General features: G+C 37.7%; 1 protein-coding gene across 4 annotated transcripts in view; it reads left to right on the top strand.

Moving 5' to 3' along the window:
• The window catches only part of vti1a (vesicle transport through interaction with t-SNAREs 1A), a 133,292-nt gene that overhangs the window by 79,689 nt on the left and 40,103 nt on the right, over positions 1 to 13,500 (top strand). For 2 of the 4 annotated variants that reach the window (XM_005794569.3, XM_005794568.3), the window contains 2 exons: positions 3,412 to 3,482; positions 7,749 to 7,810. In XM_005794569.3, coding sequence (XP_005794626.1) covers positions 3,412 to 3,482; positions 7,749 to 7,810 — 133 coding nt within the window. Of the gene's footprint in view, positions 1 to 3,411; positions 3,483 to 7,748; positions 7,822 to 13,500 lie in introns of all 4 variants that reach the window. The other 2 variants (XM_023341371.1, XM_023341370.1) reach the window with 1 other exon arrangement.

Here is a 13,500-nt window from a genome sequence, read left to right as displayed (position 1 = left end):
ATCAGCTGTATGTTTTTGATTTAGATTTTCTTTTTGTAGTATCTGTGTTAGTTTTTGTTATAAATTATGTATTTTTTTAATTATGCTATTTTTCTGATATGAATATGTGACTTTGCAGGAGCTAAAAGCTTAACTTCATATCCTAGAACTTTAGCTTTTCTTTTTGTTTTGACCTTTGAAAATCCTTTTTTGCATGAGGTGACTGGTCTGCATATGTCTGATATATGGTGTTTATGAAGATTTGATGGAAATAATGATGAATAATTGTGTTCACAGAAAAATGAACTTATTTTGTTTATAATAGAAGAAGTGTGTGTGATATCGTCGTTTAAATATGTTGTTATGCTCAGGAAGGGCTTCACATTTAGGAGAAGGTTATTCCAATAGAATTTCTAAGAAGATTCAGCAAAAGTTCATATTTAACTAAGTTTAAATATGAACTTAGTTAAATCAGCTCACACAATGAGATTAAATACAATATTTGGTTCATGGGCAAAATTTATCCTGTGTTTTGAGAAAACTATGAATCTATGAATCCAGTAAAACTTTAATAAATCCTAAATAGTGTATTTGAACAGTGGACCCCTAGTATTCAAGGGGGTTAGGGACTATCCCTTCCAAAAAGCCTTATAGCTGCCTATTTCAATAGTTGAAACACCAAATATATGTTACTATGTATTAATACGCACAATGGAAACCATCTTAGCACTTTCTTATTTCTTAAGTTTTTACACTCTTCGGTGTAATCAAACAGCTGCAAGGAAAATGAATGCCAGCTGGCAAAATTCCAGCCAATAGCCTGTTGAGTAACATTCCTCCTGGGAAAGTCAGACCACTGTATGCATTTTTCTTGTTTTTTTCAACAAATTTTAGAGTTAACCTAAAAGATTAAACCTTCAAAAACCAGTGGTAAATGGAAATGACAGCTTCATACAAATAAACCGCAGCCTAACCCTAACCCATTCACTTTGTCACCTAAACATCCTGTAACCCAAAGTTACAAAGAGTTCCTATTGCTCAATACTCTGGCTGGAAGTTTTTCTCACCTGCAACCTCATCCATCTTTTGACAGAATGCAAACCCTTCCAATAATGCACTTACTTTAAGAAATATATATATATATATATATATATATATATATATATATATATATATATATATATATATATATATATATAGTCCTGCAGTGCTTGTCACACACTCATTTATTAAAAAAGAAGCCATGCCACCGACAGAGATGGATCGATGTGGTTATTTGTCTCTTTAACAGCAGATTTCCGCTTCAACTCCCATCCTGTTTACCCCTTGTTCTTCTCCAATCAGTACGGGGGAGGGCTTGTATTTCTATGGTTATTAATACCTGCACTCAGTCTTTTAATCTGCCCTATTTGTCACATGTGACTGTCTGACTGCACTGTTTAATCTGGGTATCCTTCAATCTGTCTTGTTCCAGATTAGAAATTAATGAAGGCAGGAAGAGAAACATTTTGAGTCAGTTACAGTGTAAGAGGTTGTAAAACGGAAGGGTTGAATGGGAGACGAATGTTGTTCATTTGACAGTGGTTTTTCCTTTTCTTCTTCTTTTCCCTGATCCCTTTTCTCCGTCTCTCATTCTCTATCATCGTCTCCCTCTCTCTCTTTTCTCTTGTTTAGCTGCCAGATGTAACCCATTTTTGCTGCCCCCACCCCCAAACAGGCGCTCAGCACGTGGGCCCTTTGGTGTGCGGCACCTGTGTAGTGTAATACAGTCAGCAACTGTGTTGTTTATTCTGGATTTGTTTGGTGCGCTTGAAAGCCTGTCTTTGATCCATGCAAAGATTTGTCACTTTTTTTCCCCTCATTCTCCTGATTCATCCCCTGTTCCCCTCATTTTTAACCACTAATGTGAAGTTGTCTGGTTACATCAATACTTGCATTATTGTTTTTTAGTAGTTGTGGAAGAGGGCTACTTATTTCCTTTTTTTTGTTCAATTTATGTTTTTACATTCTTTCTCCTTTTGTAAGGCTCAGAAAAATGGCACAGAGATCATCTGAAGCATCTTGTTGGTGAATATAGGCTGATAATGTTTACATCTACAACGCAATAAATGTCGAATGGAGCAGTGAATGCTGTAGCTACTGTCATATGTGATCCAGATTTTCTTCTTCATTGCAGGAAGATTTAATTGTTGCCATTTTTCTAAAGACTAAACGATCTCAGAGTTTAATTGAGGATCAGTCACAAAGGGACAAGCACATTTGGCTACAGTATGTGAAAAGAAACGAGGCTTGAAGCTGAGAGAAACTTTAAAGCTATTTTTTCAGCCTATCGTTCTTTAATTTTACATCCGAAATAATCATTGGACCTTAATATTTTTCCTGCAAAGTAATGTGAAGTTCTCAGTCTAATCCAAAAAAATTCACTTCTACTGTCAAGCTTCTTGTTAAATCAGATCCTTACATAGAAAGCCCTCAAGTCATGTCGTCACACTTTGACTTTTCTCTCTCCCATTTACTTGGCATCCTTAGAGTGTAAAGGAGGGACAGAACTATCTATTGCTAAGCAGATGTTTGAACATATGTGAACAAGAATTTTATTAATTTCCATCTGCAAATCAAGAACTATATGAAAATAAAAACACATGTAGAAGGTGCTGAAAATTGCTCGAAGTGATAATAGACAGCTAAATGTGAGCACCAAAGCTATGATAGGAAAGTCTCCAGCTCAAAATTGAGTTCATAAGATGAATGTTTTTGTGAAATATGAACTTAGAACCATAGTTGGAGACCCAACAATCTGGCACCCTACCCAGGGACATAAAGATCTCTGTGAATTGCCCGATCTGTTTGTACTTCTCCACAGTGATGAATGGCCCCAAAAATTACAATTTAAAAAACAAAAATTTCTATCAGCATTTGTGTGCATGTAATTTCTGCTCCTTATTTACCCAGCATTAGTACTCTGATGTTCATGAAATTATGACAGCACTCCCATTTTTTTCCCCGTGAGCAATGAATAATAGGGTGTCGATTGTTGGGGATTCATTCAACATATTCACATTAAAAATATTTTTTTGTTTTCTTCTGAAATTCAAACTGTTTTCTATTTAAGAGTATTGGCAGTATCAATACATTTAATGTGACTATTGTGTTTTCGAAGAGCCTCTTTTGTATCATAGAAGTATATTTTGCATTTACTCAACTCCCTTGTGAAATAGAGGAAATTCAGGTTGTTTTTCACTTTAAAGGCTCTGTAATATGATGAAATCTACCCTGTGAGAGTGTAAACAAAATCTTTTCTCAGTAGTTTTTCTCTCACCAGTAATAATATGTTACATTGTATCACAAATCATTGCTACCTTTTAGCCATTGCTGAACACACTGTTTTCTCATACTGCATGAAAATGTTGGCTTTGTTTCTTTTTGTTGCAGAACAAGTGGGGCAGGAGATTCTTGCCAACCTTCACACTGATCGTGAGAAGATTCAGAGAGCCAGAGAAAGGGTGAGTACCCACCTGCCACCTGCTCAAACTGGGTCCTCTCTTCCAACAAGTGCATGCAAAACCGTAAGCCGTGACAGCTGGTTAGCATCGCTGTCATACTTTTCCTTCTTTTGAGTTTGTCAAGTAAACACAAATTCTTGTGTATACTTGTGTGCCTACTGAGTCAGCAGAATTGGGCTGCCAAAGCAAGTTGGGTGCCTATTTATGGATATCACTGCTTTCCAGTGTTGTGGATATTTTTAGTCTTGAATAACTACACACACCACGCAACATCTTATGAAGTGTGATCAGGTTGCCTGCATGCTTTCTGCGGGAATGTTGCCTTTTCTTTGAGATAGGTGGGCTTCACCATGTTCTCTTCTTTTTTTTCTCCAGTCCTCTTTTACCTTTCACCAGTCTTCTCCATTTTCATTCTCTCCATCTGACTTTTCCTCAGAGAGTCCCTTCTAATCCTTAGCTCTGCCCCCTCCTAACACGCAGCCTGCCAAACGCACAGGTAGGCAGACACAGAAAAGACCAAACACAGAAAGGGGGCGCGGCCCCGTTGGCCCACTCAACGCAGAATGCTTAAAGATCATAACATGGCAGCGGGCCTCGCACAGACGATTTCAAAGAAAATCAAACATCTCCTTTCAAAACGCTCCATAGTGTCTACTGAGAGTACCTGCTCTCTTTCCTTTTCTTTCTCTCTCCTGCTCCCCTCTTCCCATGAGTCTCCTTTGCTTAAACTCTCCTCACCACATGTACACAAATTCACACACGGAAGTTTGAAGAGCAAAAGTTAAGTTAAAAAAAACAATATGTAAAGAGAAAAGGGTTGAAAGATTGGGCACTACATTGTTTTGCACTGAATATGAGATATGTTACCACAAATTAACCTTTTTTATATATATATATATACAAACACGTTCCACATTACACAAACACACAAGAATGCACAGCTTCACATGTGAACTTTTGTTTTGACTTTTATGCTTCAAATAGAAGTCGGCTAAGTATTTATAAATTTTTTATTGCATGTGTTTTTTATGACTGTATTTTATGTTTATGTCTCCTTATAGTGACATTTGTAATATTTTAAATATTTTTATGTGTTCTGTATGGCACTTTGGTTCTTTTGGTAATTTAAAGTGCTTCATAAATAAAGCTGGATTTTATTAGATTGGAAATGTTTCACCATGGGATTATTTGAGCATGTAACCATCATCCTAGTTTATAGCAGGATTGGTGCTATGATATAAAGGAAGAAATGGACAAAGATATTTCTTTAATCCGTTTTATTAGTCCAAATTATTGCAAAGTATAAAAGTTAGGGGTTTTAGCCTTGATGAATTGAATGTCTGACTACTCTTCTTAACAGAGAAGATAGCACAAATTTAAAATATTCTCTTATTTGGCATGAAGCTGACTTTTAATCCAACTAGTCTACTGTTAGACAGTTTCATCGAGCTTTCAATGTATGTTTGGCCTCATTTTCTGTTTGGATCATCAGATTGTCTCCGAGTTTCAACTATGTGACCAAAGAGGCAGCCCTCAGATGAAAGATAATTGGTTAGAATAATCACAAACAGTCCATATCTGGTCTGTAGCCAAGACAGTACTAAAACAGTACTATCCATTGTAAAACCCCAAATCAACAGCAAGGGAGCTGAAACACATTTGGGTGTTCCAACAAGGCTTGATTTCAAACGAACCTCAAAACCATTTTTCTTAAAGTTTTAAAAAAATAGTGGGTAAAGCAGGCTATCCTTATGGATCAGGAAAGGTCCTGACCTCAAGTCCTTTGGAACATTTAAATAAAATGCCTAAAAGGAGTGACTGTGTCTGAAAAAAGAATCTGTTTAAGTTGATTCTTCCATTTCTGATAAGAAGTGTGGTCAAACATCCAACTTCACTTCAAATTTCCAAAATTACATTTGAACAGAGTAGCAAACAATTAAATATAATAACTCGACTTTAAATAAAAGTCATGCTTTTATAAAGTAATTAAAGTTTTTTATTGTGTAAGCACCCTAATTTTCTTTTTCTAATTTATTTGAGCCTGAAAAAGTCCTAAGTTTAATCGCCTAAAACATGTTATGATGCTATGCTAGAGATCAGTAAATTAATGTTGATATTTAAGGCAATTTTCTTAAATATTTCATAATTGCTACCTTTCTCTATGTGGTTAACTCCCTCAAATTAAGACTGGATATGTTTTTGAGCTGTGCTGGGGAAAACTAAAAGTTGAAACTGCTTCGGTTCTTTCACTCCATATATAGGCAAACGCAGTTAATTTTAGAAACTCGACTGAACACAATTTTCAGTTGGTTCCCATTTCAGGTTAAGGAAGGAGGAAAATGAGATGGAGGGGCGGTATAAAGAGAGAAGTGTATTTTGGGAAAAAGTGTGAAGTATCTGGGGGACACATCTATGGGTAGAGGCAGACATCAGGCAAACTGCTGGACTTGTTGTCTTTGCCAGAGGGCCCAAACCCAAGGTCCCCCACCTCCTACCCTGCATCACATGTATCCTTGGCTCTGGCAACCTGCATCGCATCAGTCCAGGCTGCCAGAGGGTAAGAAGGAAAGATGGAAGAAGATGAAGAAAGTAGCAGCGAAGGAATGGAGGGAAGAGTGCATGAATATCAGAGTGGAAGAGAAAACGGCAACAAGCACACTGCTGGATGCATTGTATGAAAAGGGGGCAAATGGAAGAAGATGTAAAACGGAAGATTAAAAACAAAATGGAGCAAACTAATGAAAACATACTGTGTGAGAGAGAATTCATCGGAGTTATGAATTCTCCAGAAAGATGGAGATAAATGACTCCCTGCTAAGTAGAGAGAAAATTCTCCGCAATGAGTATTCCCCGTTCTCCCCATCATCCTCTGGAAACACAACTACAGGTAGATGTTAGTGGCAGCTCACTCAGTGCCGTGTCAGCTTATTTTCTCTTTCACACCATGTTGGCAACATCTCTGCCAAATCATTTTACTGTTGAAGTCCCTAAATCTGATAATAGAGTGGAATGAAAACATTCCTGTGACCCCTGAGGGGAAAAAAGGCTGAGAGAAAGAAAAGAGAGAAAATACATCAAGAAAAGGGAAATATCCAAGGCAATTAGTCCTGAATAGCCATGATCATTATTTCAAGGGTAGCTTCAAGGACTCCTTATGCTTGCCATGTACGTCAAAAGTAAAGGTGCCTCTTATTCTTTCTTTCTACACTATTCTGATGTTAGCTCTGCAGCAAGATGAGCAGAAGGCCATTTGAGCAACTGCTGTTGACTACATGATTAAAGCCAGGGAAGATTTCCGTTCACATTGGTAACAATTTATAGACTATGAAATAAAAAAAAAGAAAAGGCCAAGATGGTTTTTACACTCAGTCATGCCTTTCCTGTTTGGGATAAATTGGCTGAGTGTTTACTCAGTAGGTGGTTTTGTCGTTGGTTGTTCCTATACAACCAAACAACTTTAAGGTAAAATAGAAAGCTCCCTTTCTGGAATTTTTGTGTACAAAATAATAGTCGTCCAAAAGAACTAACCAGAACAGTAACTGTTTCTAATAGAAATTACTTTTCGTCTTTGCAAGTAATTTAATAGCAGATGTTGTAAAGTAATGGAAAAACCAACTGACCGAGCAGTCATGGTTCTGTAGAAGTGAATCATTATTTGTTCATAATAAAAGCAGTATGAAGTTTAATTGGTGAGGTAATTCATTCTGTGGATACAGGTGGATCTGATTTAATCTTATTGCTTGTTGTAATGCTTTCCTGAGTAAAGTTGGTCATTCCAGACATTGTTTAGATCTGAAAACAGTCTAAAAAAGATTTTAATATTATAACCTCTTCTGGGAAAATATTATACAACACAGTCCAGTAAAGACAAAGCAAACCTGCAACCTACTGTTATTGCCTCTACGAAACTACTGCATTGTGTTTAACCTGTAGCACTAATGTGATTACCAACTAAACAGCAGCAGATTTAATGCAGTGATGTGGAGATTTTGTAGTTATTTTTTGCAAAAGTAAAAAAAAGTGACATTTTGAGTTAATATTCTTCATCGGTCTGAAAATGAAAAAAGCAGTGCAAAAAACATTGGCATCTTCTTATTTTTAACATACATTCAATCTAGAGAAAATGTAAGTTTCTTAATAATATGTCTTGTATTCTTTCAATACTGAGAAAATGATTCATAGGTAATTAATGACTGTGATGATTGTACCAAAGTGGATTACTGGACAGAAACTAAAATCTATTTCGCACTGTCTCTGTCTTCCCAGTTGAGAGAAACGGACGCCAACCTGGGGAAGAGTTCTCGCATCCTGACCGGCATGCTGAGAAGGTAAGAAGCAGGTAGGGACACTGTTTCTGCACCTTTCTCTGTGCGTTGTGCTTTAACAGTGTTGTGAGCTGTGAATGAATGAATAAAACATCTTTTCTTCTAACATCATACAAAGCATAGCAAATAACATGATCACAATCAGTCAGCTGTGAGAAAAATTGGTTATTTCCTTTCTTCCTGTTAAAGTTGTTAAGATGGGTCTCTATTTTTTTGTTCTTGTTTGTAAACCATTCAGATGAATCAGAGCCCTGACTGTGAGTGAACGACACTTAAAAATATGAGGTTGGATGGAATATCACTGTATTTATGGCATAGAGTCTTGGTTCGACTGTACATAAGAACATCCCAGTACCAACACTTCTGAAAACAAGTTCACACTGCACACGTCTTTTCTTCTTTCTTTGTTTTCCTCAAATCCAACTTCCACTCTTTGTTTCTATTGCTTTCTGCTTCATGCACAAAGCAACCCCCAACAAACAGCACAAGTCCAAGCATTCAGATGCAGACATATCAATCGGCCTTGCATTATCTTGTGCCCACCCCTCCTTTTGCGAATGCGCATGGAGACACACGCGAACGCACTTAATACCTTGTCACATCTCCATTTCATAAAGTGCTGGTGGTGCTTAGCTCTGAACCGTGACGCCACAGTTTTGTTTCTTGCTCTCTGTTGTTTTTTTCTTCTTCTCCTCCTTTTTATTCTCTCTACTCCTTGCTCGTTGTGGATTTTGATTAAGAGTAATATGTAAATGACACCGACTAAATGTAAAATCCCCAGGCAGGAAGGAAGTGCCAATTGAAATAGATGCTTCAGTGCCCATAGACAATTTGCTGGGCGGCTCACGGGGCGACCAACATAAAGTAGGGAGAGGAAGGCCTGAGCAGGGCTGTGACGCCGACTGTAACCGATATTTCTGCATATGTCTCCATTTTGTCAACTCTGATTATGTGAAGAGGAGTGGGGGGAGAAAGGGGGTCAGCTCGCCTGGCTTGTCACCCAAAGCTGTCCAGAAATCATTCATCATTCCCTCCTCCTCTTCCACCTCCCCTCCACCCCCTTTGGAGCTGAAGTAAATAACACGCACTTATTTCAATATTATCATATTAATGTTAAAGTTCAGCTGTCACCTAATGGGAAGACTTAATCAGACGTAGCATTTTAAGAGGCACACCGCCGCTCCCCCTCCTCCTCTTGATGTGCCTCAGCTCCTCTGGTTAGTGCCCTGCTGAAATCAGGATTTATGAGGGCTCTCCAGACTCAGGCTCTGACTGCAAACCCCTCTGACTACTTCCTGCCATTTTTTTTTCTTTTTTGCATTTTATCATCGTCTACGTAAAAGGTTGAGTTTTTATTGTGAACCTAACGTCTAAAGTCATTTAAAACCAGAGAGGCAGAACTGAGAGCAAAAATTATGTTCAGGATGCTTGAATGATTTCTCTCTACTCCCTCCACCCCCCACCACCCCTGTTAGTGAAATGTTCCCAGTTTTTTGATTAATCGTACATTCGTTTTTGATGTCACTTGCTTTGTCATTGCGCATGAATTGGAAAGGCAACAAAAGAAGTGGAGTTTACAAAAGACTTTTAAAAATAGGTAAGATTTTCCACTGATACAAGCCAGAGGTGGTTTCAAATATTTGTGTCTCCTTTTTGAAGCCGCTAAGTTTCGACTCAAGAGGATTTAACATTTACTTTCTAATGCAACTTCACATTTTTCTGCATCAAACTGAATGGAAAAAGTAAAACAAATGCAATGGAGATAATGTATTGTAAAAGGTTGGTAATTTTGGCTCTCATCAAGGCCACAGTGAAATAAGTGGAGTTTGTCTGATTGTGATTCACAGGATATAAAGATTTTCCCCCTTTTTTGCTGATGTAGTGCACTATAACTAGCAGCTGTTCAAACTGTCCTTTAGGTCTTATGACTGTCACCCCTGCTGAGAAACAATTATTCACTCATTAAGCCGGCTGCCTTGGTTCAAGAAAGCCAATTAACTTTAAGACTCTGTGAATATCACTTATTGTAAGGAACATTCAGAAACATGTTTGCCTCTAAAAAGCTGTTGTTTTGTTCGAAAATAAAATGTTACAACTTTCAAACTGGGAAAAATCCTCTCTGCCAGTGAGGGTAATTGGTATAAAACACTGGGTATGGTTCTGTTAATTGGCTGTGTGGAATAAGGCCTGCAAGTATAGACGCCGCTTATATTGTCTCCTCATACTGATTTGGTTACTTCTTAACAAAATCCAAGGTTTTTGTAACGTTAAACAAGTTGACCTTGTGAAATTATTAATGCTCTACCGTTAATGCAAAATACATTGTAAAATTCAAGTGAAAACTACCAATCTACAAGAAAATATGTATGTATATAAATGTTGTTGTAACTTAATTGCATCATTGTGCACATCCCTAGAATATTTTTGACACATTTTAATTTATTTTAATATGTATTTTGAGTTCACACCTGCCATTCACCACAGTGAGTCTGACTGACCTGAAATCAGCTGTTCTTCTAGGACCAGAACATTTTTTCAAGTGTAAGGTTACAAATGATCCAAAAGTATTTGTTCGGACAAAGGTATCAGTCAGGAGAAGGCTACAATGTCTTGCAAACATATTTTCAATCACTTGAAATTTTGCATTTTTCATATTATAGTTTTGACAGTGTCGTTTTTTTATTTTACAAATAAAAACTGGAAAATTGTGACGTGTATTTTTATTAAGCCCTCCTGAGTCAGTACTTTGTAGACCTGCCTTTCTTTTTGTCTCAACCAGCTTTGCACATTTGAAATTTCTGCAGACTTTCTTTGCAAAATAGCTCAAGCTGAGTCACTGTATGTGACCATATATATTTAACCACAAACGCTCAACTTTAGGACTCAAGACATTGACTGGGTCATTCCAATGAACAAAAACGTTCTGATCTAAACCATGTACTCTCAACTCCGGCTGTATGCTAAAGACATTTTTCTACTCAGAGGGTGCTACTTGTTCTCAGTTGTTCTGAGACCTTCACAGAACAACTGTAGTTATAATGAGATTAAATCGCACAGAGGTGGACTCTAGATTATTTAGGAGGTAATTGATTGGTTTTTGGTTTGTTTAGAAACCAAAAACCAGTGCCCATTTACCCCAAGTTAGGGTAAATAAGCTAAATACATATGCACTTTGAATCATTCAGATTTTTATTTTTAAAAATATCAAATCATATATCATGTTTTTCTTCCGCTTCACACTTTTGGCAAGAAAACATTGAGACCTGGTTAAAGTCTTAGAAAAAAAAAAACAAACTTTGAGTGGGTCCATTGTTTTGGATGAAAACAAACTTGAACTAGAAAGTTGAAGATGAGGAGGGATTTTCTGTTTCTGTGTCAGCATGACAGGAGCTCTAAGCTGGCTGTCTGCTGTTCCTGATTAAAAAGGCCATAGCCCCGACTAAGGCCTCTCTTGTTTCTGTGACATGTTGACACCAAGGCGTTCATAAATACAAGATGATTCTCTGACAAGAGTAAAATCCTTCCAGCTGATTTTCTGAACTCCTCCAGCATTTCACCCACCCATGGTCAGAACATTTGGGGTATGGGATGCAGCTCCACACCCAGTTAGGACCACTGGGGCTCCTGGCAACTTCACGGAAGCAGGACGGAGGGGGGGGGTGATGGTTACAGTGAAGGGCAATGAAGCAGCAAGAGCAGGATGAGGGGGGAGAGGATGTATATTTTGAAGCTGAGGGGTTGTCTGCTCTCACTGGCAGCTGATCCCACATGCAGGTGGTCGACTCAGTCGCCAGGCAGATCAAAAAGTCAAGGCCCCGGGTGGACCTGCCTTTGAAATGGGAATGGGGTCTAGATATCAGACAGAAAACATAAGCAAGCTCACAGCCACAGAACAGCTCCATATTCATGGCTGGGACTGGCAGTAGCGACGGACGGGCAGGCAGGATGGACAGAACTTGGGCTCATTCTGTGCACTGATGAAGAGATCAGCCCATAGGATGATGCGAGGATGATGCTTACATGCCAATAGTGCTGCTCAGTTACCAAACCATGAACTTACTTTCTTCAGCTTCATTTTCAAGTGGCCATTATTTGCTCTTTGGTTTTACATACTAGATCAGTGGTAAAAATTCAGCAAAAACATGGAACTAACTGAATATAAACAAGTCACAGAAAAACATCTATAGAGGAGAGAAATTCAAATTACCATGTATCATGTATCACAGGTTTTATTTTATCAGCTAGGATTTTCACAAGTCATTTTTCCAAATCCAGTAAAGTCCCAAGTGTTTTGCCCCAAGTCAAATCAAGTTTCAAATCTCTAATGGCTTAAATTAACAGTCTCTCATTAACTCACACAATCTAGCTGCCTATAAGACTGAATTTCTCTAATCTAATAATATATTGTTTTATCATAATTTAACACATGCAGTCATTTATTTAAGCACATTAATCAAGTAAACGAGCTCTTATGAACTCTACTTTTGATAGTAAAGGGGTGAAATATTCCCACAAATAGCAAAAATCTACAAATACTTGAGATCCACTCACTTATAGTTGCCCAATTTATACCTTTAAATCCTAAATGGAGAATCAGCGATCCAGCCAAAATCCAGTTGTTATGGATGAATGGGGAAATATATTTACTCACAGGACATTTAAAGAACTGTGTACAATTAAAATAAGCAAAAATATCCAGCCGGAGATTTTAAATTTAGGACACAAAGGGTTAATTGTTCAAACACCAAATATGCCTTAATATGCTTTAGTGGAAGTCATCTTTCCATAATATTATTTCAGGAGCTAACAACTAGTCTACCCACAGCAGTCACCCCTAAGATGGCTCTTTAAATCTCTTGTTTGTAGCAATAAGATTGATTACAACCGCAGCCAAATACTCACATATCGTGTTGAAGTACTAAGTTATTCAGTGTCTTTTATGTAGGTTTGTTTGGCCTATTTTGCTTTTTTTTTTGTGCATTACACCTGAACACATCATGGCAGCCATTTTTTTTTTCCCAAGTGTAGCAGATCATTCCTAGTGGATCTTCCTCTCTCTGATCTGCTGTCTGTGTGGCTGCCACAATAATTCCACATACTAAATGTGAACATGTTCGTTTTGCTTTTCAATTTGTTCATCCTGGCATCCTTTTCCATCACACGCACACACCTTTTCCTGCTCCTCTTCACTTTTGGTTTATTCCTTTGGGTCAGTCCCACCTCTGCCCTTTCCCCTGTTCCCATCTCAGGAGACATCCTATTCGTGTTTGAGTTTTTAATGTCCAGTCTGCTTTTATTTTGGCAAAGAAGCACAGTATCAAAGTTTGAAGCATGTGTACTCCCTTGGCACTGCTTAGGTTAACTTTATAGTACATATCAAGGTGAGCGCAGCTGTTGTCTGATATGCTTAGAGAAACAAGGATAGGATGCTATTTTAGCTGTTAGAGGTGATTTTGTTGTTTTTTGGTGATCTGATGACTGAAATTTTTTAAGGGTTTGATCATTATTCTTGCATAGCTGTTTGTGTTTTCTTTTCTAGTACTTTGCTGTATTTTTTGCTGGTATAGTAATAGAGATTTATAGTTTTTGATAGTAATGGAGTACAGGTGCAGTGCTGTATATTCAATATGATTGAGAAGTGACTTTTTGCAGCAATTTAATTTAAAAACTGACTTGTTGTAGTTTGTAGTTGG

This window comes from Xiphophorus maculatus, chromosome 10, assembly GCF_002775205.1.
Source record: "Xiphophorus maculatus strain JP 163 A chromosome 10, X_maculatus-5.0-male, whole genome shotgun sequence".
NCBI lineage: Eukaryota > Metazoa > Chordata > Actinopteri > Cyprinodontiformes > Poeciliidae > Xiphophorus > Xiphophorus maculatus.
Note: the sequence above shows the minus strand (reverse complement) of the source record. Positions and strands in the feature narration are given on the sequence as shown.